Here is a 27,548-nt window from a genome sequence, read left to right on the forward strand (position 1 = left end):
CCCTACTTACAGTCTAATTTAGGTGCATCTGAAAACTTGAACATGTGTGACTTAGAAGCTAAATAAAATAAAATCTATTTCCTCCAAATCCCAGAAGGCCAGTTGGTATGCGGAGATTTGCTAGTAGTCTGAGTTTGGCCTAAATGGAATTTATGAGGCCTTACATTAGAGCTAGGGATGCACAGAATCCAGGATTCGTTTCGGGATTCGGCCTTTTTTCAGCAGGATTCTGATTTGGCTGAATCCTTCTGCCCGGCAGAACCGAATCCTTATTTGCATATGCAAATTAGGGGTTGGAGGGTAATTGCGTGAATTTGTCAGAAAAAAAATTTTCCCTTCCAGAATTCCAGTTCGGTATTCGGCCGAATCTTTCGCGAAGGATTCGGCCGACTCCAAAAGAGGATTCGGTGCATCCCCAATTAGAGCAGACTGTAGAAAACGAATCAAGATCTTTTAATTACACAGATGCTCAAGCTGAATATGCTCTGCCCCTTATCTTTTCTAGAGAACACAGAAAAATACAAGTGTCCTTGGAAACAAACTTACTTGCAGTTGAACAGATATTTTATTCACATCCGCAGTATGATCAATATCAAAACAGTGATACGAAAAGTCATTGTGAGGACTGCATCAATAAGCCGATGTGGTCCTCGATCCGACAGAAAAATCAAGCCTCCCTGATCGAGATCTGGAGGCATGTCGGAGGGCCCCATACACGTGCAGATAACCTGCCGAATTGGTCTAAAGGACCCGAATCAGCAGCTTAAATCTGTCCGTGTATGGCCACCTTTAGAGGAATCTCAGCCCTAAATAAACTGACCCAATCAGAAAGGTGACTCATAGCTGGCCACTGTGATGGCTGGCCAATTGTCCTGCACCAAGTGAAGGCAGCTCAGAGATTGGGATAGCTAGGTTTTAGCATCTAAAGGTGGCCATATACTAAGATTTGCTTGTTTGGCTAGGTGTCTAAAAGATTGAATCTTCCCTCCGATAGGTCCACCTTGGGTGCGCGATATTCTGCTATACGATAGTTTGGGGCTAGGGCCAAAGTCAAGCCTCCCCGATCGAGATCTGACGTTTTTCGACCAGATATCGATCAGGGAGGCCTGTCGGAGGACCCCATTCACGTGTAGATAAACTGCCAAATTGGTCTGAAGGACCCAATTCAGCAGTTTTAATCTGACTGTGTATGGCCACCTTAAAGGTGGCCATAGACTTAAAGATCCGCTCATTTGGCGACATCGCCAAACGAGCGGATCTTTACCCGATATGCCACTAAACTGCGTGGCTATATCGGGGGTAATTCGAGCATTCGGCCGAACGATCGAATTACGATGCGCCAAGCAGCTCCGACTGGTCGGTCGGGTAAAAATCCAACCTTCCCGATCGATATCGTGGCCAGATATCGATCGGGAAGACCCGTCGAAAGCCCCCATACACGGGCAGATAAGCTGTCAAATCGGTCCAAACGACCGATATCGGCAGCTTTATCTGCCCGTGTATGGCCACCATTAGAGTAAGGGTGGCCATACATGGAGAGATCCGCTCGTTTGGCGATGTAGCCAAACGGGCAGATCTCCCTCCGATATGCCCACCTTGAGGTGGGCAATATCTGGTTGATCCGATCGTGGGCCCTAGGGCCCAATGATCGGATCCTAACGATGCCTAACGGACAGTCGGATCGCGGGACCGCATCAACGAATAGATGCGGCTGCGATCCGACGGGATTTTTTGTCTCGATCGGTGAAGCCCGTCGGGGGGCCCCATACACGGGCCAATAAGCTGCCGGCAGCTTTTATCGGCCCGTGTATGGCCACCTTAATGCCAGTCCTAAATAAAACGACCCAATCAGAAAGGTGACTTTCAGCAGGGTGTCCTCCACTGTGATGGCTTGCCAGTTGTCCTACAACAACGAGAAGCTGAACATCGGGATAGCTAGAATCTGGATACAACTGTGAATGGGATGCCATTACCAAATGACATTCATTATAGCAGGATGAATTTCCTGACAAAGCTTAAACATCATTCGCAAATCTAAACAAGCCCTCATTCAAAGCACATGGTTACCACGTTTTTAAAAAGTGTCAATATATTCAGCGGCACTGTACAATTAGTATACTTTCCTTTCTGTACAGATAAGTTGGTGTCATGGGTTGAAAACGGGTAACTTTCAGAATAGCATAGATTTCCCTGTACTCCAGTTATGTCTTTTCACACTGTATCTAAACAGTCACTTAGGTAAACACACAGGCAAAGATACTAAACCTAAAACAGCTGAAATGTCTAAATCAGAACCTTCTGGAATGTAACCAGTAGAAGCAGAATAAGTAGAAACATTTAGGTTATGTATTCACTGCATATCAGCCGTTTCGGCAGCGCACTCCGGAACCACCTTGAAGAACCGTACTACTTCCAGATCACAGGTAAAAGCGGACAATCTTTATTTCATTTACACATCTGATTTACAAACATAGCTACATGTGCGCAGCCACGAAATGCATCAGACCTTGGACACTATGTTTGTAAATCAGATGTGTAAATGAAAATAAAGATTGTCGGCTTTTACCTGTCATCTGGAAGTAGTACGGTTCTGCCGAAACTATGATGTTCAGATTACGTTCCTCTTAGTGACGGACTCGACTTCTATTTACCTTTTCATATACTTTTCCCCCCCATGTATGGAGAGATTAGGTGGATCGTTGCGGCCTAAACAAAGGGTCCGTGGCGGGAGGCACCTGGACCAAAAAGTGCTTTATGGTGAGCAGCATATGGGCCCTGACGGACATTTTTAGAAAAGTAGATAATTAAGAGTCTTATGCCACTTTTTGTATTTACGTAACCACGGTAACACCCGGGAGCAGCATTGGATGTACTGGCTATGTATTCACTGCTCCTAAATAATCAGGATATAAGGTTTCTTGGTCTCCCACCTGTAGAATATTAATATTAAATAGATTGCAGGACAATGGTTATACTTTTCAAGCAATAGAAATAGGTGGTGCTAGAACAATGCTCTCAGGATGATCAGCACGAGATGCAGTTTTACTTACAGCCGATATAATGTACATAATACTCTTCTTTGCCGAGCTGCTTATTCATTCTGGTCTTCACAACCTCGGCATCATCTGCGGCAAGAGAAATAATAGATTTTACGGGGATGTTTATTGTCATTGCAAAACTGTTTTGATCCGGGATCTCTAATCTGAATTCTGACAGCCATCATCTAGAGTCCACTTTAAGCAGATAACTAGTTGTTAATGAACATTACAGAGCCAATAATCTTATATATCATATCTATATATAATTATTGACTCTGTAATGTTCATTAGCAAGTAATTATTTGCTAGAGAGAAAGAATTTCATGTATAAATAGTGGCACAGAGATGATTTCATGTATAAATAGTGGCACAGAGACTATTTCATGTATAAATAGTGACAGAGAGACTATTTCATGTATAAATAGTGGCACAGAGAGATGATTTTGTGTATAAATAGTGGCACGGAGAGATGATTTCATGTATAAATAGTGACACGGAGAGATGATTTCATGTATAAATAGTGGCACAGAGATTGTTTCATGTATAAATAGTGGCACAGAGATTGTTTCATGTATAAATAGTGGCACGGAGAGATAATTTCATGTATAAATAGTGGCACAGAGAGGAGATTTCATGTTTAAATAGTGACACAGAGAGATGATTTCATGTATAAATAGTGGCACAGAGAGATGATTTCATGTATAAATAGTGGCACAGAGATGATTTCATGTATAAATAGTGACACAGAGAGATGATTTTGTGTATAAATAGTGACACAGAGCGATGATTTCATGTATAAATAGTGGCACGGAGACTATTTCATGTATAAATAGTGACACAGAGATGATTTCGTGTATAAATAGTGACACAGAGAGATGATTTCATGTATAAATAGTGGCACAGAGAGATGATTTCGTGTATAAAGTGACACAGAGAGATGATTTCAGGTATAAATAGTGACACAGAGAGATGATTTCGTGTATAAATAGTGACACAGAGAGATGATTTCAGGTATAAATAGGGACACAGAGATGATTTTGTGTATAAATAGTGACACAGAGATGATTTCGTGTATAAATAGTGACACAGAGAGATGATTTCGTGTATAAATAGTGACACAGAGAGATGATTTCGTGTATAAATAGTGACAGACTATTTCATGTATAAATAGTGGCACAGAGACTATTTCATGTATAAATAGTGGCACAGAGAGATGATTTCATGTATAAATAGTGGCACAGAGATGATTTCATGTATAAATAGTGACACAGAGAGATGATTTCATGTATAAATAGTGACACAGAGAGATGATTTCATGTATAAATAGTGACACAGAGAGATGATTTCATGTATAAATAGTGGCACAGAGAGATGATTTCATGTATAAATAGTGGCACAGAGATGATTTCATGTATAAATAGTGACACAGAGAGATGATTTCATGTATAAATAGTGACACAGAGAGATGATTTCATGTATAAATAGTGACAGATGATTTCATGTATAAATAGTGACACAGAGACTATTTCATGTATAGTGACAGAGAATATTTCATGTATAAATAGTGACAGAGACTATTTCATGTATAAATAGTGACACAGAGACTATTTCATGTATAAATAGTGACACAGAGACTATTTCATGTATAAATAGTGACACAGACTATTTCATGTATAAATAGTGACACAGAGATGATTTCATGTATAAATGGTGACACAGAGACGATTTCGTGTATAAATAGTGACACAGAGAGATGATTTCGTGTATAAATAGTGACACAGAGACTGTTTCATGTATAAATAGTGGCACAGAGACTATTTCATGTATAAATAGTGGCACAGAGAGATGATTTCATGTATAAATAGTGACACAGAGAGATGATTTTGTGTATAAATAGTGACACAGAGCGATGATTTCATGTATAAATAGTGGCACGGAGACTATTTCATGTATAAATAGTGACACAGAGAGATGATTTCGTGTATAAATAGTGACACAGAGAGATGATTTCATGTATAAATAGTTGCACAGAGAGATGATTTCGTGTATAAAGTGACACAGAGAGATGATTTTGTGTATAAATAGTGACACAGAGAGATGATTTCAGGTATAAATAGTGACACAGAGAGATGATTTCGTGTATAAATAGTGACACAGAGAGATGATTTCAGGTATAAATAGTGACACAGAGATGATTTCGTGTATAAATAGTGACACAGAGATGATTTTGTGTATAAATAGTGACACAGAGAGATGATTTCGTGTATAAATAGTGACAGAGAGATGATTTCGTGTATAAATAGTGACACAGACTATTTCATGTATAAATAGTGGCACAGAGACTATTTCATGTATAAATAGTGGCACAGAGATGATTTCATGTATAAATAGTGACACAGAGACTATTTAATGTATAAATAGTGGCACAGAGACTATTTCATGTATAAATATTGGCACAGAGAGATGATTTCATGTATAAATAGTGGCACAGAGATGATTTCATGTATAAATAGTGACACAGAGAGATGATTTCATGTATAAATAGTGACACAGAGATGATTTCATGTATAAATAGTGACACAGAGATGATTTCATGTATAAATAGTGACACAGAGAGATGATTTCATGTATAAATAGTGACACAGAGAGATGATTTCATGTATAAATAGTGACACAGAGAGATGATTTCATGTATAAATAGTGACACAGAGAGATGATTTCATGTATAAATAGTGACACAGAGATGATTTCATGTATAAATAGTGGCACAGAGAGATGATTTCATGTATAAATAGTGGCACAGAGATGATTTCATGTATAAATAGTGACACAGAGAGATGATTTCGTGTATAAATAGTGACACCGAGACTATTTCATGTATAAATAGTGGCACAGAGACTATTTCATGTATAAATAGTGGCACAGAGAGATGATTTCATGTATAAATAGTGGCACAGAGATGATTTCATGTATAAATAGTGACACAGAGAGATGATTTCATGTATAAATAGTGGCACAGAGACTATTTCATGTATAAATAGTGGCACAGAGAGATGATTTCATGTATAAATAGTGGCACAGAGAGATGATTTCATGTATAAATAGTGGCACAGAGAGATGATTTCATGTATAAATAGTGGCACAGAGATGATTTCATGTATAAATAGTGACACAGAGATGATTTCATGTATAAATAGTGACACAGAGAGATGATTTCATGTATAAATAGTGACACAGAGAGATGATTTCATGTATAAATAGTGGCACAGAGAGATGATTTCATGTATAAATAGTGGCACAGAGATGATTTCATGTATAAATAGTGACACAGAGAGATGATTTCATGTATAAATAGTGGCACAGAGACTATTTCATGTATAAATAGTGGCACAGAGAGATGATTTCATGTATAAATAGTGGCACAGAGATGATTTCATGTATAAATAGTGACACAGAGACTATTTCATGTATAAATAGTGACAGAGAATATTTCATGTATAAATAGTGACAGAGACTATTTCATGTATAAATAGTGACACAGAGACTATTTCATGTATAAATAGTGACACAGACTATTTCATGTATAAATAGTGACACAGAGACTATTTCATGTATAAATGGTGACACAGAGACGATTTCGTGTATAAATAATGACACAGAGAGATGATTTCGTGTATAAATAGTGACACAGAGACTGTTTCATGTATAAATAGTGGCACAGAGACTATTTCATGTATAAATAGTGGCACAGAGAGATGATTTCATGTATAAATAGTGGCACAGAGATGATTTCATGTATAAATAGTGACACAGAGAGATGATTTTGTGTATAAATAGTGACACAGAGCGATGATTTCATGTATAAATAGTGGCACGGAGACTATTTCATGTATAAATAGTGACACAGAGAGATGATTTCGTGTATAAATAGTGACACAGAGAGATGATTTCATGTATAAATAGTTGCACAGAGAGATGATTTTGTGTATAAAGTGACACAGAGAGATGATTTTGTGTATAAATAGTGACACAGAGAGATGATTTCAGGTATAAATAGTGACACAGAGAGATGATTTCGTGTATAAATAGTGACACAGAGAGATGATTTCAGGTATAAATAGTGACACAGAGATGATTTCGTGTATAAATAGTGACACAGAGATGATTTTGTGTATAAATAGTGACACAGAGAGATGATTTCGTGTATAATAGTGACAGAGAGATGATTCGTGTATAAATAGTGACACAGACTATTTCATGTATAAATAGTGGCACAGAGACTATTTCATGTATAAATAGTGGCACAGAGATGATTTCATGTATAAATAGTGACACAGAGACTATTTAATGTATAAATAGTGGCACAGAGACTATTTCATGTATAAATATTGGCACAGAGAGATGATTTCATGTATAAATAGTGGCACAGAGAGTGGGATTTCATGTATAAATAGTGACACAGAGATGATTTCATGTATAAATAGTGACACAGAGATGATTTCATGTATAAATAGTGACACAGAGATGATTTCATGTATAAATAGTGACACAGAGATGATTTCATGTATAAATAGTGGCACAGAGATGATTTCATGTATAAATAGTGACACAGAGATGATTTCATGTATAAATAGTGACACAGAGATGATTTCATGTATAAATAGTGACACAGAGATGATTTCATGTATAAATAGTGACACAGAGATGATTTCGTGTATAAATAGTGGCACAGAGACACAGAGACTAATACTTACGGAGAGAGCCGTCGGCTTTCTTACACGGGTAGGTGCTTCCCACGGTCACCACTTCATTTTCCTCCGCCTTATTCTGCCCACTGCCCGGCCCTTCCTCCTCATCTCCCGCCGCGCTATCCTCTTGGTTGCTGTCCGCCTCCTCACACACCATGTCCTCTTTCTTCTCGGCCTCGTTAGAAGTCGAAGCAGCCATAGTTAGTCACGTGAGCTCTAAACGACGGCAACACCTGTCTCTGGGCAGATACTGCAGCCTAATCCACAGACTGCGGGAGTTCAGCGATGGACCCAGAGAGGGAAGCTTTGGTACGGAGCAGGCGATTGAGTGGGGAGCCAGTAGACAGCGGAGTTGTAGTATCACTAGGGGTAAGTGTTTACAACAATAGGAATATTTCCAATACGAGCTGACAGAGAGTCTGTACCGAACACCTGCCGGACAAAGAACCCCAACAGAAAGACCACACAGGGTCACTGCACAACGGGGGAGGCGTGGACTGTAGCACCGCCCCTCATTCATTGGATGAAAAAGCACATGTGACAGGAATGAGCCCGCCTAGGTTCCGTTCACTTCCGGTTTATTAGAACCTTGACCGACTGGCCTTTGTTAAAGTTATGGGCGGGGCTTTCCAGAGGCTTTCAAACGTCAGAGCAAAGGCTGCGCGTGGCTTCAAAGAGTCAGACAGAGAGGGAACAAGTGATAGCCGTTCCCTTTGTCACGAAACACTTTTATTGATACTGAAACAGCGGATTTGTTGGATTTTGTCGATTTAGCAACAGTGATTTTTTTTTGTTCTGAATTCTGATGGTGTATAATTACTGTAGCAATTTAATAATAATAAGTGTGTGCCTCCTATGTCTTTTGGTACTCAGAGTTCCCTGTATAACTCAGCCTGCAGCCTTGTGCCCTTATATGGTCACAGAACAACCCCTCAGTGACTTCTAATATCCTTATCATTTACAGTAGGGGGTACATTATCCCTTATAATACATGAGTGATACTCAGAGTTCCCTGTATAACTCAGCCTGCAGCCCTGTGCCTTTATATGGTCACAGAACAACCCCTCAGTGACGTCTAATATCCTTATCATTTACAGTAGGGGGTACAGTATCCCTTATAATACATGAGTGATACTCAAGAGTTCCCTGTATAACTCAGCCTGCAGCCTTGTGCCTTTATATGGTCACATAACCCCTCAGTGACTTCTAATATCCTTATCATTTACAGTAGGGGGGTACATTATCCCTTATAATACATGAGTGATACTCAGAGTTATATATATCACATCTCACTGTAAAAATCACTTTCTGCACTTTAAATTGGAACCTCCTTTCTCCTAATCTCAAAAGGTTCCCAAAAACATGTCACATCTGAGAGGCCACATTGAGACGAATAATAGTGAGCTAAACGCCTGCATGATTTGCACCTTTATTGTATTCGCTAAACAAGCTAAGAAGGGTTAGTGTTATAAAATAGTGCCTGCATGGCAGAATGTATATCAAACATCCCCAGTTTGCTCGGTACACGTCTACTCGAAGCAAAACCTGAGAAGCGTGTTTTTCGTGTAATGTAATTGTGAGAAACAAGTAAAGTTTTTTTTTTTATAAAAAGAAAGCAGTGACTTAGCTGTTTGTAGGAAATCGGGGTGGAGGAAGATGAGGCTGGGCTGAGCTTGCTCGCACTGATACAGGAAAGGCTGGGCTGCGCATGTGCCAACGGATGAGTCCGTTGTTGTAGGGTCGCTGTGCGTACCCAGAGTATCTGCGCTGCCACTTGCCCCAACACATGGAACCCCTGTATACTAGTTAGGGTTGCCACCTTTTCTGGAAAAAAATACCGGCCTTCCTATATATTTATCTTTTTTCCCTATTAATAACATTGGGATCAACCATCATTTTTACCGGCCAGGCTGGTAAAATACCGGCCAGGTGGCAACCCTATATATAGTCTCCTATACGTCTCCCGAGCTTTTCAAAATAGAGCCCCCTGGGGTCCCCTGTTCCCCGCTCCAAGGCCGCGGGGTCTGCCTCCTCTGTTGTTACGTGCCTTGCTGCCTTCTCTGTGCAACTGCCAGACACGTACCTCCCTCCCTGCCTGGGCGACTTGGGTCAGCTTCAGTCTGCAACTTCACCTCCTGTGCTGCAGAGGGCGCACGTCACGCTTGTTGTAGGAATCAGTCTTTGCGAGCTGAGTGTCAGTGAAGGGGCGAGTCAATAGTGTGGTAGAGACGCTGCAGCGGCCCACTTGAACAAAATACAAAGCGGCCCCTCAGGCATTTGCCCGAACTGACAGATTGCCAATCAGGGCCTGCCTGTTATGTTACTCAGTCTAACGTCATATTGAAATGGTGCCAGAATTGACACCCAGCTGTCATTTTACTACCCATTGAAGTTCCTGATACACCCCAAATTTACCTTTTCTCTTTCCCCATCCCTCTTTTCCTCTCTATAAATTGACCTGTGTCTGTTGTGTCATCACTCTGCTCATTTCATCATCAATCCACCCGTTTGCATCACACTCCTGCCCCCTTTTGTTGTCACCTGGTAACATTTTTTAGAAAAGGTGGCAACCTTAACAGGTACAGAGTTCTGAAGAGTACAGACTCTGTATTTCACCACCTCGCTAGTAAATCACCAGCTAGGGCTGGGGTTGGTATTACAAATTTATACTTCCCCCCTCTTGCCCTGATTCACCCTTTCTCTGCCCCATACCATTGCCCCACACCATTGCCCCATCCTACAATATTACTGGTCATCTCCCTCTACCTCAGGCAGGTACATTTTGTCCAGTATTAGACTGGGGGTTTCTAGGTCTAACAAGGCTGGCGCATCAGGGGCCTGCATACCTTCCCAGGGCTCCCAGCCGCAACAACCCTCCGCCCCACCAGTGCGTACCTTCTTATTGTGGCACACAATCTCAGATGGCCGTGGGCAGGGCCGCCATCAGGGGGGTACAGCTGTACCTGGCCCGGCGATTTTTGAAGCTTGAAGGCAGGCCTGCCGGTTCAACACTTCCTGGATTTGCCAGGCCTCCCTTACGTCACGAAGAATCAAAAGCCGCCACCGCCGATTGGACCCATAGCTGACGAATCGAGCCAAAGACGAGGAGACTGGAGACCAACGTTTTTTGTTTAAACCCCTGACCACTAATGTTTATAACTTGTTGGGGGGATGTTTTTACTGTTTTAGCTCAGATGAATATGTGGCTTTTTTATTGTGGTGTGGGCAGGATCTGGGGTGGGGCTTTGGGTCCTGCTGGGGCAGCGATCAGGGGGCCCTCCTCCAGTTCTTTTCTCAGTCTCTTATATTGTCCCCCTTTCCCAGATATGGGGGTGCAGGTGCAGTCTTATGGCAATAACTATTACTAATGTACCCAGTATCAGACATATTTCCTAGATACCGATTGGTTGCAGAGGTTTTCCAAGCCCTATTTTCAGTGCTTAACGTATCAGTCAGATGTCCAAGGTAGGAGCCTCCAGGGAACCCCACGTACCTCCTCCATCCCACACCTTACGTATAGTTTGCTGATCAACACAAGCAGTGCTGTATTCATAGGAGAAGCACAGCTCCTTGTGCAACATTCTGAAGTACACAGACGCCTGTGGGCAAAAGGTGCAAAGTGCAATGTTTCCCCCCTTGCCAGGCCCTTTTGTAAATGAGGCCTTGTTTGGAGATATATAATTAGTCTTTTATTTGTGGCCCTTGATTTATAGACTAGGGCCAGACATGGGCAAAATTAGCCTACTAAATTCCACAGACCGATTTCAGCCCCTACCAGGATCGGTATTGAGCCGACACAATGGTCCCCAGAAGTGAATGAAGACTCGTGGTAGGGGCTGAAATCAGCCAGGCCATAGCCTTAGCCTGTCCATTCTGCCTTTTTCTTGCTTCAATTTCAAATACTATCTAGTTGTCAGGGTCACAGATTACAGAAAAAAAATGCCTAATGTACCGCACAGGTGAAAATTGCTGCCCATCATTGATCGCATGGATGGTGAAGAATTGGTTTTCCCTGGCAGCATTTAAGCACTGAGCTGCAATCACAGCGGGATGGAGACTGTTAAAATAGTTGTTTTTTACAGGTCAGTCCATAACTAAAATGAGTTAGAAGGCACACACCCAAATACCAAATCGTCCTGTAGTAATACCGAACCCAATTTTAACCCTGATTCAAATTAGATCTTTAAAAAAAAGCTTAAAAACTTTTATGGTCCCTGTGGACCAAAAATTGCCACAGTTGGTTTTCAAGATGTTCTAAGGGTTGGCATTCAGTTTGGCAGAATGGTGATAGTTTGGCTGAATCTGTATGTGTGATAAAGTGCTGGTATTTGCCCAAATCCCAAACCAAATCCTGGATTTAATGTATTAATGATATTTTGAAAAACATTGGCTCAGTGTAGAAATGAGCTGGAGAGAGTGCAGAGACTAAGTGCAACTAAACTGGTTAGAGGGAGGGAAGAGTTAAATTATGAGGGGAGACTGTCAAGGATAGGGTTGTTTTCTCTGGAAAAAAGGCGCTTGCGAGGGGACATGATTACACTTTACAAGTACATTAGAGGACATTATAGACAAATAGCAGGGGACCTTTTTACCCATAAAGTGGATCACAATACCAGAGGCCTCAGACTAGAAGAAAAGAAATTCAATTTGGAGCAACGTAGGGGGTTCTTCACAGTCAGGACAGTGAGGTTGGGGAATGCACTGCCGGGTGATGTTGTGATGCTGATTCAGTTAATGACTATAAGAGGGACTTGGATGATTTTTTTGGACAGACATAATATCAAAGGCTATTGTGATACTTAACTCTATAGTTAGTATAGGTATGGGTATATAGAATTTATGTGACAGTAGAGAGGGGTGAGTGTATGGATACTGGGTTTTCATTTGGAGGGGTTGAACTTGATGGACTTTGTCTTTTTTCAACCCAATTTAACTATGTAACTAACTATGTAACTATGAGAAACCGATTTCAGTGCAGAATTCTGCTGGAGCAGGACTAACTGATGCGTTTTGAAAAAAACATTTTTTCCCATGACAGTATCCCCTTAAACCCTGGATTTGTAACTCATCTGTTTTACTTTGGATAATGTACAGATACCTTGATGACTATTCCTCAGACTTTTATCCCCAGCCATGGCCTCTCCCCAAGGGAATAATTATGGGAGACCAGGAATAGTCAGTGCCTAATGTGCCAAGCTTTCACTGGATTGTAAAATGCTTTCTAGTTTGAACTAAACAGAGTTCTAAAGTTGTCTTCTTCACAGTGACAATTAATTTGTTATTTTAGGGAATTTCTAATGATATTTCATGCACAGATACTAGGATTCTAGAGGAGATGCTAATTAGAGTGAGGCTCCAGATAACTCTAGTGTGGCAGACTGATTACATTTAGTGGTCCTTAGATAAACACTCCAGGAGCCAATGAAAAGCCTGTGCCTAACCCATGCCAATATGAGCACAGATCAACCATGCTGGTATTTCCCGTCTTCTTTGCCAACACCGGGCAGACTTGGCAGCTGACAATTTGAGCTCACTATGAAGGAAGGGACTCAAGATTGTAGGAGTCAGTGTATTTGCTCATAAACTGTAAAGTTCCACAATTGTGATCCAAATTCTTAAAAAAATTCATGAGTGGCTGGTCACATAATGAACAAGTTTATGGTGTTAAAGGGATACTGTCATGAGAAAATTTTTTTTTTCCAAAATGAATCAGTTAATAGTGCTGCTCCAGCAGAATTGTATGCTGAAATCCATTTCTCAAAAGCGCAAACCGATTTTTTTATATTCAATTTTGAAATCTGACATGGGGCTAGACATATTGTCAATTTCCCAGCTGCCCCAAGTCATGTGACTTGTGCTCTGATAAGGTGGCCATACACGGATAGATCCGCTCGTTTGGCGATGTCGCCAAACGAGCGGATCTCCCTCCGATATGCCCACCTTGAGGTGGGCAATATCGGGCTGATCCGATCGTGGGCCCTAGGGCCCAACGATCGGATCCTAGCGTTCGCCAAACGGGCGGTCGGATCACGGGACCGCATCAACGAACAGATGCGGCCGCGATCCGACTGGATTTTTAACCCCATCCGATCGATATCTGGCCGACTTTCGGCCAGATATCGATCGGGGAAGCCCGTCGGGGGCCCCCATACACGGGCCAATAAGCTGCCGACTTGGTCTGTCAGCAGCTTTTATCGGCCCGTGTATGGCCACCTATAAGCTTCAATCACTCTTTACTGCTGTACTGCAAGTTGGAGTGATATCACCCCCTCCCTTTTCCACCCCAGTAGCCAAACAAAAGAACAATGGGAAGGTAACCAGATAACAGCTCCCTAACACAAGATAACAGCTGCCTGGTAGATCTAAGAACAACACTCAATAGTAAAAACCCATGTCTCACTGAGACACATTCAGTTACATTCAGAAGGAAAAACAGCAGCCTGCCAGAAAGCATTTCTCTCCTTAAGTGCAGGCACAAGTCACATGACTGGGGGCAGCTGGGAAATTGACAAAATTTCTAGCCCCATGTCAGATTTCAAAATTGAATATAAAAAAATCTGTTTGCTCTTTTGAGAAATGGATTTCAGCGCAGAATTCTGCTGGAGTAGCACTATTAACTGATGTGTTTAGAAAAAAAAACATGTTTTCCGATGACAGGATCCCTTTAACCACTCTCATACAACTATATAGATCTCTCTCTCTCTCTCTCTTTGGCTTGGCCCCGTGCTGCACATCTAATACTCAGGATCGGGATGTCCTACAGCAGAAGCCTCCATGCAGCTGTTAATGAGCTGTACCATTCAGCTCCCCTTGTTAAAGGAACCTAAGGAAAACCCCATGTGGGACACTAAGCACGAGGAGAGCTGTCTGCTCAAGTTAAACTTGCAATCCAAAAATTCCCACCTACCAAATACATCTAAAACAGTTATCAGAAATCATCTAATGATAATGGTCAACCCACTCTACCCCCTTCGGTTTCGATGTTCTACATCAGAACTATCCAACTGGAGGCCTGCAAACCAGATATAGACCTCCAAGGGAATTGTATTGCCCCTACCCACACTGTCTGCTCATGGATCTACATAGATTTTTCTTTGTATGAAGTCTTTATTTTAATATAATTCAGCCCTTGAACATTGATCATTGTTTTGAATCATTTGCTTTCCTCTTCTGACTTTTTCAGCATTCAAATGGGGGTCACTGACCCTGCCAAAAACCTGTTGCTCTGAGAGGCTACAATTGAATGTTATTTTTACTTTTTATTGCTTATCTTTCTATTCAGACCCTCTCCTATTCATTTTCCAGTCTCTCATTCAAACCCCTGCTTGGTTGCTATGGTAAATTTCATCCTGGCAACCAGACAGCTTCTGAAATTCTAAACTGAAGATCTGCTGAACAGAAGGCTTGATAATTAAAAAATAAAAATAAAGACCGATTACAAATTGTACTCTCTGTGAACATGTCATTTAATTTAAGTGAAGAGATTTTTTATATATAACCAATTTTTAACTTCACATGAACTTTAGTAGGAAAAACCCTCTAAAACCTTAGGGACAATGTGTTACTGTAAGTGTTGGAGAGATTATTTGGGGACTATACACCAGTGAGCCCCAAGCAGTGGTTTGGCAGATGTTTCTTGCCACCCACTTTGATGTTGCTCTCAGCGGCCTCAAAGGCAGGGCTTGTATTTAATTGCTTGCTTGGAGGCACAAAGGCACCAGTTTACTGCAAGCATAGCCCTTGTTTAGCCCAAGGAGTTTTGCTCTCCGAGACCTTCTACAACTGGATGAGACTCCTGGGTATGAGGTTGGAGACCTCAGTTATACAGAATTCCACTGGAAGTAACACAACCCTGTAGGGCACAAGACTGACAACACTGAGCCCCTTGGCATGAGTTTTTTGGCCTTTGATTACATTTGGGGTGGGAATTTTGCTTGGCTTGTACTTAAAAAGGCCAGAAATGCACCTTTGTGTTTGGCATTTCGGACAGACTGGATGGTGGTGACTACAGTGGAACAGTCATATCTCCATTAATATTCCCAAATACAGCCTTGTTGAAGCAAAGTGATAATAACCGGCACCCGCTCGCAGTGACGTAACTAAAGGGGCAGAGCAGGCAGAAATCTATAAATGGAGGAGCCGGAATTGTTAGGTCGACCCAAAGATTTGATGCAGCACCCTGCCTGAACCCTGCCCGAACCCTACCGGACCCGCAGGTATACCCTCACATCACTAGTGAGAATAGTATTGGTTTCTTAGCAGAGCTGCCAGACAAGTCAGATGTGCATCCCTTAAACAATAACCAACCCAACCTGAAACCTAAGCCTTCAAGACTACATGTCCCATCCAGCCAGAAGTGGTTGTGGCATGAAAGTCAAGGAGACATATTTTACATAATTTGGGGTGAACAGGGCAGTAAATGCCACTCTTTATACCAGAGACAACTCCCAGGCTCAATTTTTCCAGTTTAGAAATGTCATTGCCCTTTCTCAAAACTACTAAATGACCTATTGCACACTTCTAGTGCCTGGGTATATTAAAAGAAAAACACTGACATGATACAGTTACATATAATGTACTTTTATTAAAGCAATAAAACTTTTATTATAATAATAATAATAAAACAATATCATATTCTGGGGGGGAGGGGGAATTCCTTCCTGACTCCAAATTGGCAATCGCACCAGTCCCTGGTCAACTTGTATTATAAGTTATCTTCCATAACCCTATATTCCCTCATTTGGGGGTTTGGCAAAAGCAGCATTTTTCTCTATGTCTTCTGTGGCCTCACCCATTAGGAATGAGAAGCCATCTCCTAAACTGCTGAAGATTGGGAGGAACCAGTATTTCTTTTCATTGCCAAACACTTCTCTCAGATTCTTGCTGAAGCCCAAGTTATAGGGATTATTCTCCTCAGTTGTGTCATCAGCTATGTTATCATTTTCCTCTCTAGAAGTTACATTTGTTAAAGCCAGTTCAGACTGACCAAGGCAAAATAGAAATAGGATTATAGAGAAGATTGTGGTCAGGCAGAACAGCACAATGATGGGGACTTTGGATGGGCTGTTTGGGCAGCTGATGAGTCCAGAATAGTATGGAGAAATGAAGCGACACTGCACTAGTGAATATGCACAATAGCATTGCATACGTCAGGCACAGGAGGAAGAACTTGTAGTTGGAGAATCCCACACAGTTGTTTAGAAATACGCAGTGATGATCCAGTTTCAGTATACAGACGTTACACACTGGGCAATGGTGGCACCTGTCTGGCTTTAACACTTGGCATGTGGCACAGTACCGAACATCTCCTTTTGGATCCTTAGTATAAATAGGCAAGTCTTTAGCCGCACGAATGAGGATCTCCTGCAGCACTTGTGGCCTCTCATCACTCAGGTACAGCTGCTTGTCAGACTCCGATGGGCGGAATTTTTCAGGAGGGACAGCGGGAGGCGTCATAACAGTCCGGAGATAGCACCACACGCACAGGAGGAACAAAAGGTGGAAAATCACCAGGAAAGTCACCTTTGCCTCTAATAACTGTACAGTGAATATGCACAGCTCCACCACAAATATATAATAGCAGGTAGCAAGGAGTCCAATGATGAATATAGGCAGGACCCGGCCGGCCTTCCTCTCGCCAGAATAGTCATTTTCTTCTTCTGTTTCATTAATTGTTATCTTAGTATCTTTCTCTTCTTTTGACATAATGATAGTTTTGAAATAACGATAAAAAGTAAGAAAAAATTCAAAAATCTATAAGACTGAGTCTCTGATGTTTCACCACCAGCGCTCGTAGGTCTTATGACAAAGCAAGTAAGCGAGTAACATCAGTAAACAACTCTCCTCTTTATGACTTCACAATGCACTCTGTATTCTCCTCTTTATGACATCACAATGCTCTCTGTATTCTTAGCCAATAGGAAGCCAGATGAAAATGATCTGCAGATCAACAACTTTTCATGTACCTTAGGGTAAACAATGTAACCATAGAAACCAACTGACATGCCACTCCCACCATTCCTGCAGTGCAACTCACATTTCCATATATTTAACCTGCCAACAGTGTTACAGATTTAATGATCATTACTAATTATTTTGGCAGAATAACAGTGACTGGAAAGTTCAAAGAATTTTGCCCAATAAAGAGATCATTGGGTGCTATTTACTGATTTCTTCTCATTTCTTCCTTATTTCCTACTGAATGTCCCTTAGTAACAGGCTGGGGATACAGGCACAGGGAATCTATGAACTGCTGATGTACCACAGAGCTTACAGTTATGGCAGCCCAAATCTATAGGAAGTGGACAGAATTATGGTAACAGTTTGACCTTGTCATTCACTCATTACCCAACCACACCAGTGTCCCCCACTCTGACCAGTACCCCAAAATCCCATTTGTCCTACTATCACATCCCATTGCCCCTATTGTACGGACCCTGTCACACTGCCTTATCACGCATTCCTCATTGGGATAGTTTGTCCTTGTAGAATATTATGCACTGAAATTAGGAATTTGCTCTATATTCATAAATTATTTCTAACAAGTTTCATTTGATTTTCCAGTGTATATTGTGTGCACAAGATGGCAGCCCATGTACAAATACAGATGGGTTGTTTTTGTATGTTTCGAGTGTCAGAATGGTTAATAACTTTGTGCATTTTCATTCTGCTAATACTATTGCTAGAAAGGGTGTGCTTTATGTGTGCTAGTGTAGGGGACTGATAAATAGTTTCCCCTTTTTTATTGTGCAGTCCCTTAAAGTTTGGCCTCTAAACAGAAGGCTTAGTAATAAAAAAAAAAAAAAATAAAGACCGATTACAAATTGTACTCTCTGTGAACATGTCATTTAATTTAAGTGAAGAGATTTTTTATATATAACCAATTTTTAACTTCACATGAACTTTAGTAGGAAAAACTCTCTAAAACCTTAGGGACAATGTGTTACTGTAAGTGTTGGAGAGATTATTTGGGGACTATACACCAGTGAGCCCCAAGCAGTGGTTTGGCAGATGTTTCTTGCCACCCACTTTGATGTTGCTCTCAGCGGCCTCAAAGGCAGGGCTTATATTTAATTGCTTGCTTGGAGGCACAAAGGCACCAGTTTACTGCAAGCATAGCCCTTGTTTAGCCCAAGGAATTTTGCTCTCCGAGACCTTCTACAACTGGATGAGACTCCTGGGTATGAGGTTGGAGATCTCAGTTATACAGAATTCCACTGGAAGTAACACAACCCTGTAGGGCACAAGACTGACAACACTGAGCCCCTTGGCATGAGTTTTTTGGCCTTTGATTACATTTGGGGTGGGAATTTTGCTTGGCTTGTACTTAAAAAGGCCAGAAATGCACCTTTGTGTTTGGCATTTCGGACGGACTGGATGGTGGTGACTACAGTGGAACAGTCATATCTCCAAGCAGATACGGCAATCCATGACTCCTGAATTACAGTTATTTGCCCAAATGGAAGAGCTTTGTCTATAGCAAGAGGAATAAACAGATTATTATATAAATCTGTGAGTGACAGCTTGTCCCTATGAGTTAACCCATTAGTATAAACTCTGTAGTAGAATTCTAGGCCAACAACAGGTGAGAATTAGTGATGTGCGGGTCCAGATCTTTTGGACCTACACCCAACTCTAACCCACCCTCACCCAACCCAGCTCGGCTCCTCCTTTTAATAACCGGCACCCGCTCGCAGTGACGTAACTAAAGGGGCAGAGCCGGCAGAAATCTATAAATGGAGGAGCCGGAATTGTTAGGTCGACCCAAAGATTTGATGCAGCACCCTGCCTGAACCCTGCCTGAACCCTGCCCGAACCCTGCCGGACCCGCAGGTATACCCTCACATCACTAGTGAGAATAGTATTGGTTTCTTAGCAGAGCTGCCAGACAAGTCAGATGTGCATCCCTTAAACAATAACCAACCCAACCTGAAACCTAAGCCTTCAAGACTACATGTCCCATCCAGCCAGAAGTGGTTGTGGCATGAAAGTCAAGGAGACATATTTTACATAATTTGGGGTGAACAGGGCAGTAAATGCCACTCTTTATACCAGAGACAACTCCCAGGCTCAATTTTTCCAGTTTAGAAATGTCATTGCCCTTTCTCAAAACTACTAAATGACCTATTGCACACTTCTAGTGCCTGGGTATATTAAAAGAAAAACACTGACATGATACAGTTACATATAATGTACTTTTATTAAAGCAATAAAACTTTTATTACAATAATAATAATAATAAAACAATATTATATTCTGGGGGGGAGGGGGAATTCCTTCCTGACTCCAAATTGGCAATCGCACCAGTCCCTGGTCAACTTGTATTATAAGTTATCTTCCATAACCCTATATTCCCTCATTTGGGGGTTTGGCAAAAGCAGCATTTTTCTCTATGTCTTCTGTGGCCTCACCCATTGGGAATGAGAAGCCATCTCCTAAGCTGCTGAAGATTGGGAGGAACCAGTATTTCTTTTCATTGCCAAACACTTCTCTCAGATTCTTGCTGAAGCCCAAGTTATAGGGATTATTCTCCTCAGTTGTGTCATCAGCTATGTTATCATTTTCCTCTCTAGAAGTTACATTTGTTAAAGCCAGTTCAGACTGACCAAGGCAAAATAGAAATAGGATTATAGAGAAGATTGTGGTCAGGCAGAACAGCACAATGATGGGGACTTTGGATGGGCTGTTGGGCAGCTGATGAGTCCAGAATAGTATGGAGAAATGAAGCGACACTGCGCTAGTGAATATGCACAATAGCATTGCATACGTCAGGCACAGGAGGAAGAACTTGTAGTTGGAGAATCCCACACAGTTGTTTAGAAATACGCAGTGATGATCCAGTTTCAGTATACAGACGTTACACACTGGGCAATGGTGGCATCTGTCTGGCTTTAACATTTGGCATGTGGCACAGTACCGAACATCTCCTTTTGGATCCTTAGTATAAATAGGCAAGTCTTTAGCCGCACGAATGAGGATCTCCTGCAGCACTTGTGGCCTCTCATCACTCAGGTACAGCTGCTTGTCAGACTCCGATGGGCGGAATTTTTCAGGAGGGACAGCGGGAGGCGTCATAACAGTCCGGAGATAACACCACACGCACAGGAGGAACAAAAGGTGGAAAATCACCAGGAAAGTCACCTTTGCCTCTAATAACTGTACAGTGAATATGCACAGCTCCACCACAAATATATAATAGCAGGTAGCAAGGAGTCCAATGATGAATATAGGCAGGACCCGGCCGGCCTTCCTCTCGCCAGAATAGTCATTTTCTTCTTCTGTTTCATTAATTGTTATCTTAGTATCTTTCTCTTCTTTTGACATAATGATAGTTTTGAAATAACGATAAAAAGTAAGAAAAAATTCAAAAATCGATAAGACTGAGTCTCTGATGTTTCACCACCAGCGCTCGTAGGTCTTATGACAAAGCAAGTAAGCGAGTAACATCAGTAAACAACTCTCCTCTTTATGACATCACAATGCACTCTGTATTCTCCTCTTTATGACATCACAATGCTCTCTGTATTCTTAGCCAATAGGAAGCCAGATGAAAATGATCTGCAGATCAACAACTTTTCATGTACCTTAGGGTAAACAATGTAACCATAGAAACCAACTAACATGCCACTCCCACCATTCCTGCAGTGCAACTCACATTTCCATATATTTAACCTGCCAACAGTGTTACAGATTTAATGATCATTACTAATTATTTTGGCAGAATAACAGTGACTGGAAAGTTCAAAGAATTTTGCCCAATAAAGAGATCATTGGGTGCTATTTACTGATTTCTTCTCATTTCTTCCTTATTTCCTACTGAATGTCCCTTAGTAACAGGCTGGGGATACAGGCACAGGGAATCTATGAACTGCTGATGTACCACAGAGCTTACAGTTATGGCAGCCCAAATCTATAGGAAGTGGACAGAATTATGGTAACAGTTTGGCCTTGTCATTCACTCATTACCCAACCACACCAGTGTCCCCCACTCTGACCAGTACCCCAAAATCCCATTTGTCCTACTATCACATCCCATTGCCCCTATTGTACGGACCCTGTCACACTGCCTTATCACACATTCCTCATTGGGATAGTTTGTCCTTGTAGAATATTATGCACTGAAATTAGGAATTTGCTCTATATTCATAAATTATTTCTAACAAGTTTCATTTGATTTTCCAGTGTATATTGTGTGCACAAGATGGCAGCCCATGTACAAATACAGATGGGTTGTATATACAGAATCTCCAAACCCTTTATTTCCACCATTGCAGGATACTGAGCTCATTAACAGGATTAATTAGGAGAGTGAAAAGAGATAAGAAAGCTTAGCAAGGCAAAAGGAACAGATACATTTGTCATTCTATGAGACCCAGATATATGTTTGTTAACTTTTTGTTTTTGTATGTTTCGAGTGTCAGAATGGTTAATAACTTTGTGCATTTTCATTCTGCTAATACTATTGCTAGAAAGGGTGTGCTTTATGTGTGCTAGTGTAGGGGACTGATAAATAGTTTCCCCTTTTTTATTGTGCAGTCCCTTAAAGTTTGGCCTCTAAAGTGCCCCTTAGTTTATGGAGGGAGTAATGTTCCTCTTCCTGGTTCAGCTTGTGACCTTTAGAGTTCCCTGGTTTAGCCACAAAGTGGCAGTGTGCTAATATATATATATATATATATATATATATATATATATATATATATATATTGGGAAGCCATGTGGTTCTAAGTGCTTTTTGCCAGAGACTCCCACAGGGCAAGGGAGTCAAGAGTGTAACCTCAACCTAGTGAAGGATTTAGCAAGTGGCGAGCCATCTCCTGTTATAGGTCTCTCTAGGAGGGACAGTTACTTTCAGGGCTATTTAGACCAGTCTTGGGCTCCACCAAGGAGTGTTAGAGGGGCTAGATTCCCAGTGTTCCCATGCTTTATTTGTGCTAGTGTAGGGGACTGGTAAATATAGTTTCCCCTTTTTTATTGTGCAGTCCCTTAAAGTTTGGCCACTAAAGTGACCCTTAGTTTATGGAGGGAGTAATGTTCCTCTTCGTGGTTCAGAGTTTCCTTAAATGAGAAGGATCTAGGGGTTGTTGTAGATAACAAGTTGTCTAATTCTGGGCAGTGTCATGCTGTGGCTACTAAAGCAAATAAAGTTCTGTCTTGTATAAAAAAGGGCATTAACTCAAGGGATGAAAACATAATTATGCCTCTTTATAGGTCCCTGGTAAGGCCTCATCTGGAGTATGGGGGGCAGTTTTGGACTCCAGTCCTTAAGAGGGATAGAAACAGGGCCGGATCTACATAGCGGATGCCCCTAGGCCCACTGCCGTTTATCGCCCCTCTACCCTCCCCTTTATTCGTGCAAATGTTCATGGAGATTGTATCTCCTGCACATCCCCAGTGTTTTTGAACCAATGTGGGTGTGGTTGGGCAGCATGCTGCCCCCCTAAAATCCTGCCACCCTAGGCCCGGGTCTAGGTGGCCTTTCCACAAATCCGGGCCTGACAGTGTGATCTCTGTGATTATGCTATAATGAACTGGGGACGCACATTCAAAACTCAAAAAGGAGATTTTATGTTGTTTTGACCATGATGAAGACTCTTTATGTTTTTATGGGTTATGCATTTTGTATTTTTGATCTAATACCCAATTATCCTTTTTGAGTTTTGTGGTCCTGCGTTCATTATAGTTTCTGGTGCGTCTTCTACCACTGTTGCAGTTGACTCATTTATAAGTGCAGTTGCGGTCATGCAAAAATCTGTTGCGCACATTGGTGCCATTCATTAAAGGTACTTCTTCCAAAGATGCTCGTTGCACCTCCGAGTAGTTTTGCTTGGTGCCAGTGTGTCTCCCTGCTTCTTTTCCAGATCACAAGCAATTCTGTTTATGCAGAGGAACCCTAGAACTACCACCACAGTGAAGGTAACTCTAGGGTTCCCACTGTGTGTTGCGTCCCTGCGCACAACAGACTTGCACCTAAAGAATCCGGAACAGACAGTGGTGTAACTATAGAGGAAGCAGACCCTGCGGGGGCCTGGACCACAGGGAATGCTTCTTCTAAAGTTATGTGGAACATCCCCATCCCCAACAGCTTCACTTTTGCCCAGGGAAGGAGGATGATGGCGGCCAAGAGACTCCGATATGGGATGGGGGCGGAGTGTGGTGGGCACGGGGTTGGCAGAGTGTAAGGTGGGTATAGATTGTGTAACGTGGAAACTTAAGTGTATAAGAATGCAAATGTGAACTCTCTATTTTATGCATGTGTGTCTTGAAGGTTTAAAATTATAATTGTTGGGAAATTGTACTGTAGGGGTTTGGCCACAAGAGGACAGTAGGGTCCTGATAATTGTATAGTTAATTAATGTAATTTTTACCTGGCTATTAGAGGGGATGTGTCAGTTTGTAGGTGGGCGTGGTCCGGTGAAGAACACCTGCTGTACGAGGGAAGCCCTGGAAGGACAGGTGATTAGCTAGTGGTAGGAGAGTATATGTTATAGGGTGCACTAGGTGTACCATATAGTTAAAGAAAAGCTAGAAAGGGCCCCAACTAGGAGTCAGAAGGAAGCAGCCTTTATGGTGAATACTTCACCAGTTAGGGATGAAGCTTTAGTTCAGGTGAAGTGTGGGTACAGCCCTGGAGCTGTCCCAATTATTCCCTGTTGCTTACAGGTGCACTGTCTACAAGGGGCCGGAGAGTGGGTCGGTGGTGCGGGGAGTGGATGGGCGGGAGGGAGGTTGAGGCTTGCAGTGCTCCAGGCCTCCGCACAGATATTTTTTTGCAGGAGCACCTCTAGTAATGGCAATGGGCACCAATGTCATTTTAGTAAGAATGATCCAAGCACTACTGAAATTGTCAGTGGAGCTTGTGGGCGATTCATCAAAATTTTGATGCATCTGGCGCAATTGCATCAGCTGCAACTCCCCCCTAATGTCCGCCATTACAATTTTGGGGAAAATTCTGCATTCTGGGTAAAAAAACCATGGCCGTTGTGCCTGAAATTTCACTTTGCACACTGCATATGTGGTTGTAAAGGTGGCCATAGACGCACAGATATTGTACATAACAAATTTCCTTACGATATTCATCTTGTGTATGGTGGGAGAAGAGCCGACCAATATCGGCAGAAGACTTGGATATCAGTCGGCCCAGGTGAAAAATTTTAATCTGGCGCCTGAACATCAGCCATTGTTAGTGCTGAATCGTCAAATACAGGTACAATTTTATTGTTTCTCCCTGTATATCTGACGATTCAGCTCTACACGTGTGTATTGAAACAAACAATCTTTCCTGGAAAGATTTTTTCCAGGAAAGACCGTAATTGTAAGGTCTATGGCCACCTTTAGTAACCTTTTAGTTTCACACAATTCTCTCCTAAAAATGAGCATGGGCAAAACTTCTGAAACCAGACCAGGTGAGAAACTGACTCACTTAAGTGTGTCAATGTCTTATATATTAACTGAGTGTCTTCACATATTAATCAATGTATTTCTGTTGATAGTGAGAGAAATGATGAGCCAGCACAGGCTTCAAATAGCTTAGTTAGCAGGTTATATGTTACACAGGAGTCAGCGAAGGGCATCAGGTTTAGTCACCAAGAAGCAGTTTGAATATTGACTTAAGATTGTTTTCTGACGGGACATCACCTGGCTTCATTGCTCCTAAGTGAAACAGGCTTGTTCTCCTTTATTCTTTTTCATCCTTTTGGCCAGTTTGATTATATATTATATACCTACCATTGAAAATGTCCTCCCCCCACCCAAAGGGGGTGCTGTTGTCTAAATCCCAGATGTGTCATAAAAAGTACTCAGCGTTAAGATGTCGACAGACAGACTACTACAAAGACCAAGAGAAGTGACAGTTGGGATCATGTGTAATTCTGCTGAAAGGAACATAAGGGGCAGGAGCTGAGTCAAGTGGATCTGAAACTGGGGGTTAAATCTGTTGGGACAGGCTCGCAGGAACAGGCAACTAGGCCCGGACTGGGATTCAAAATAGGCCCTAGCATTTCAAGTACACAGAGGCCCCCAACCAGCTCACGAAATAGTGACTATGGCATCTTACAGCAGCCCCTCTGGCATTGCCAAAACCAACGGATTGCTAGTCTGGGCCTGCAGGCAACTGCAGCTTTGACAGTGAACCATGTTGTATCGCAAAGGCCATTAGGGGGGCACAGGGGGAACTGCTGTACCAGGCCCGGGCCTGAAGGAGGGCCCGGCCATGCTGCACTATTTCGAAATAGCCGGGCCCCCCTTGACAGTGGCGAAGCCCTGCCGCCTCTCCTGAAGTCCCGAACAGACGAAATGCAGAAGTGCCAAACACGCGAAGTCCCGAAGCCGCGAAAAAACCTGAAGTCACGAAAACAGCCGAACTTGAAGTCCTGAATCAGGGAAAAGACCCGAAGTCACTAAAGGAGGCGAAGTTCTGAAGCCACAAGTTCAATTCTACTGAACACCAATGTGTGTTTTTTTATTTTTTTAATCCCCTGGCCACCAGTGTATTTTTTAAATAATCTATAGGCCCCTGCCACCAATGTTTTTTAAAAAAAATATTCTTTGGGGCCCCAATTTCTTTTAACTTGTAAGGGGGGGTCCTGGCACCAATGTTTTTTTTTTTTTTTCAACTTATAAGGAGCCCTGGTCACCAATTATTTTTTTTAACTTGTAGGGGGGCTATGGTCAGCAATTATTAAAAAAAAAACTTTTATGGTGGGCTCTGGTGCCATAGTTTTTTTTTAACTTGTAAGGGGACCCTGACCATCAATAGCTTTTTATAACTTGTGTGTGCAGGGGGGGTTACCTTTTTTAGCGCTGATGTCTGTGTGGTCTTTTAACTATGGTGTGGAGTGGGCAGGATCTGGGGTGGGGCTTGTGGGCTGGGGTGGGCGGGGCCCCTGAAAGTTTTATCGTGATTTCTAATGGCGGCCCTGCGCAAAGGTGATTGATATTGAGGGACCTGAGATCCTCCCATTAGTAAAATAGTAACTTGGAAAGTTAGGCTACAACAAGTACACAAGTTGAACCTTTTAAAGACACTTTAGCTAAATCTGCTTCACCCAAAAAGTCCCAAAAAGTCAATCTGCTTCACCCAAAAAGTCAATCAGATTACTCATTGTTTCCTAGCCGTCTTTACACCAGTGTTGCTGTCAGTATAGGTCGAGTACAACCAGAAAAATGGAACTGAGCAAAACTGTTAATTAGTGAGGTGGGCGAATTTGACCCGTTTTCGCCAAAAATTTCCCCATAGGCTAAGATTGTACCTCGGTATGTTTTAGGTGGCGAAGTAGGTGGTCGAAGTTTTTTTTTAAGAGACAGTGACAGTACTTTGGCTATCGAATAGTCGAACGATTTTTAGTTCAAATCGTTCGATTCAAAGTCATAGTCGTTCGATTCAAAGTCATAGTCGAAGGCCGAAGTAGCCAATTCGATGGTCGAAGTAGCCAAAAAAACATTAGAAATTCTAAGTTTTTTTCCTTCTAATCCTTCACTCGAGCTAAGTAAATGTGCCCCTAAGTTTACCCCAGAAAGCTACCAAATTGATGTCCTTAGATCCAAATAAACAAAGCATTCTATATATGAATGCCAGGGGCCATTTACCCAATAAAGATAGGATTACCAAACTATGTGGCATGTATATACCCTAAAGTAAAATATTGCAGGCACATTTTTATGGCAAAGATCCAAAAACAAAATATTGTTTATCAATAAACCTGCAACGTACTCATCTATTAGGAACATTAGAAGCAGTGGGTACACTCAGATGCACAGGAGACCC

At 41.9% G+C, this 27,548-nt stretch overlaps 3 protein-coding genes across 3 annotated transcripts in view; all 3 read right to left on the minus strand.

Annotated features, from left to right (window-relative positions):
* trim69.1.L (tripartite motif-containing 69, gene 1 L homeolog) overlaps positions 1 to 8,303 on the minus strand; it is a 28,514-nt gene extending 20,211 nt beyond the window's left edge. Inside the window, exons 1-2 of the mRNA XM_018264076.2 lie at positions 7,793 to 8,303; positions 3,051 to 3,125 (exon numbers count right to left, since the gene is read on the minus strand). Coding sequence (XP_018119565.1) covers positions 3,051 to 3,125; positions 7,793 to 7,985 — 268 coding nt within the window. The 5' untranslated portion in view covers positions 7,986 to 8,303. The remainder of the gene's footprint in view (positions 1 to 3,050; positions 3,126 to 7,792) is intronic.
* An 8,459-nt stretch (positions 8,304 to 16,762) lies between these two features.
* LOC121393954 (palmitoyltransferase ZDHHC20-A-like) lies at positions 16,763 to 18,218 on the minus strand. The gene has a single exon (XM_041563812.1). It carries the CDS (start codon positions 17,489 to 17,491, stop codon positions 16,763 to 16,765), a length of 729 nt encoding a protein of 242 aa, XP_041419746.1. The 5' UTR covers positions 17,492 to 18,218.
* Positions 18,219 to 20,047: 1,829 nt separating this feature from the next.
* LOC121393856 (palmitoyltransferase ZDHHC2-like) lies at positions 20,048 to 21,407 on the minus strand. Its single transcript, XM_041563591.1, has one exon. The coding sequence runs from the start codon at positions 21,107 to 21,109 to the stop codon at positions 20,132 to 20,134; it is 978 nt and encodes a 325-aa protein (XP_041419525.1). The 5' UTR covers positions 21,110 to 21,407; the 3' UTR covers positions 20,048 to 20,131.
* Positions 21,408 to 27,548: the final 6,141 nt, after the last annotated feature.

Source organism: Xenopus laevis, chromosome 5L (genome assembly GCF_017654675.1).
Source record: "Xenopus laevis strain J_2021 chromosome 5L, Xenopus_laevis_v10.1, whole genome shotgun sequence".
NCBI classification, from domain to species: domain Eukaryota; kingdom Metazoa; phylum Chordata; class Amphibia; order Anura; family Pipidae; genus Xenopus; species Xenopus laevis.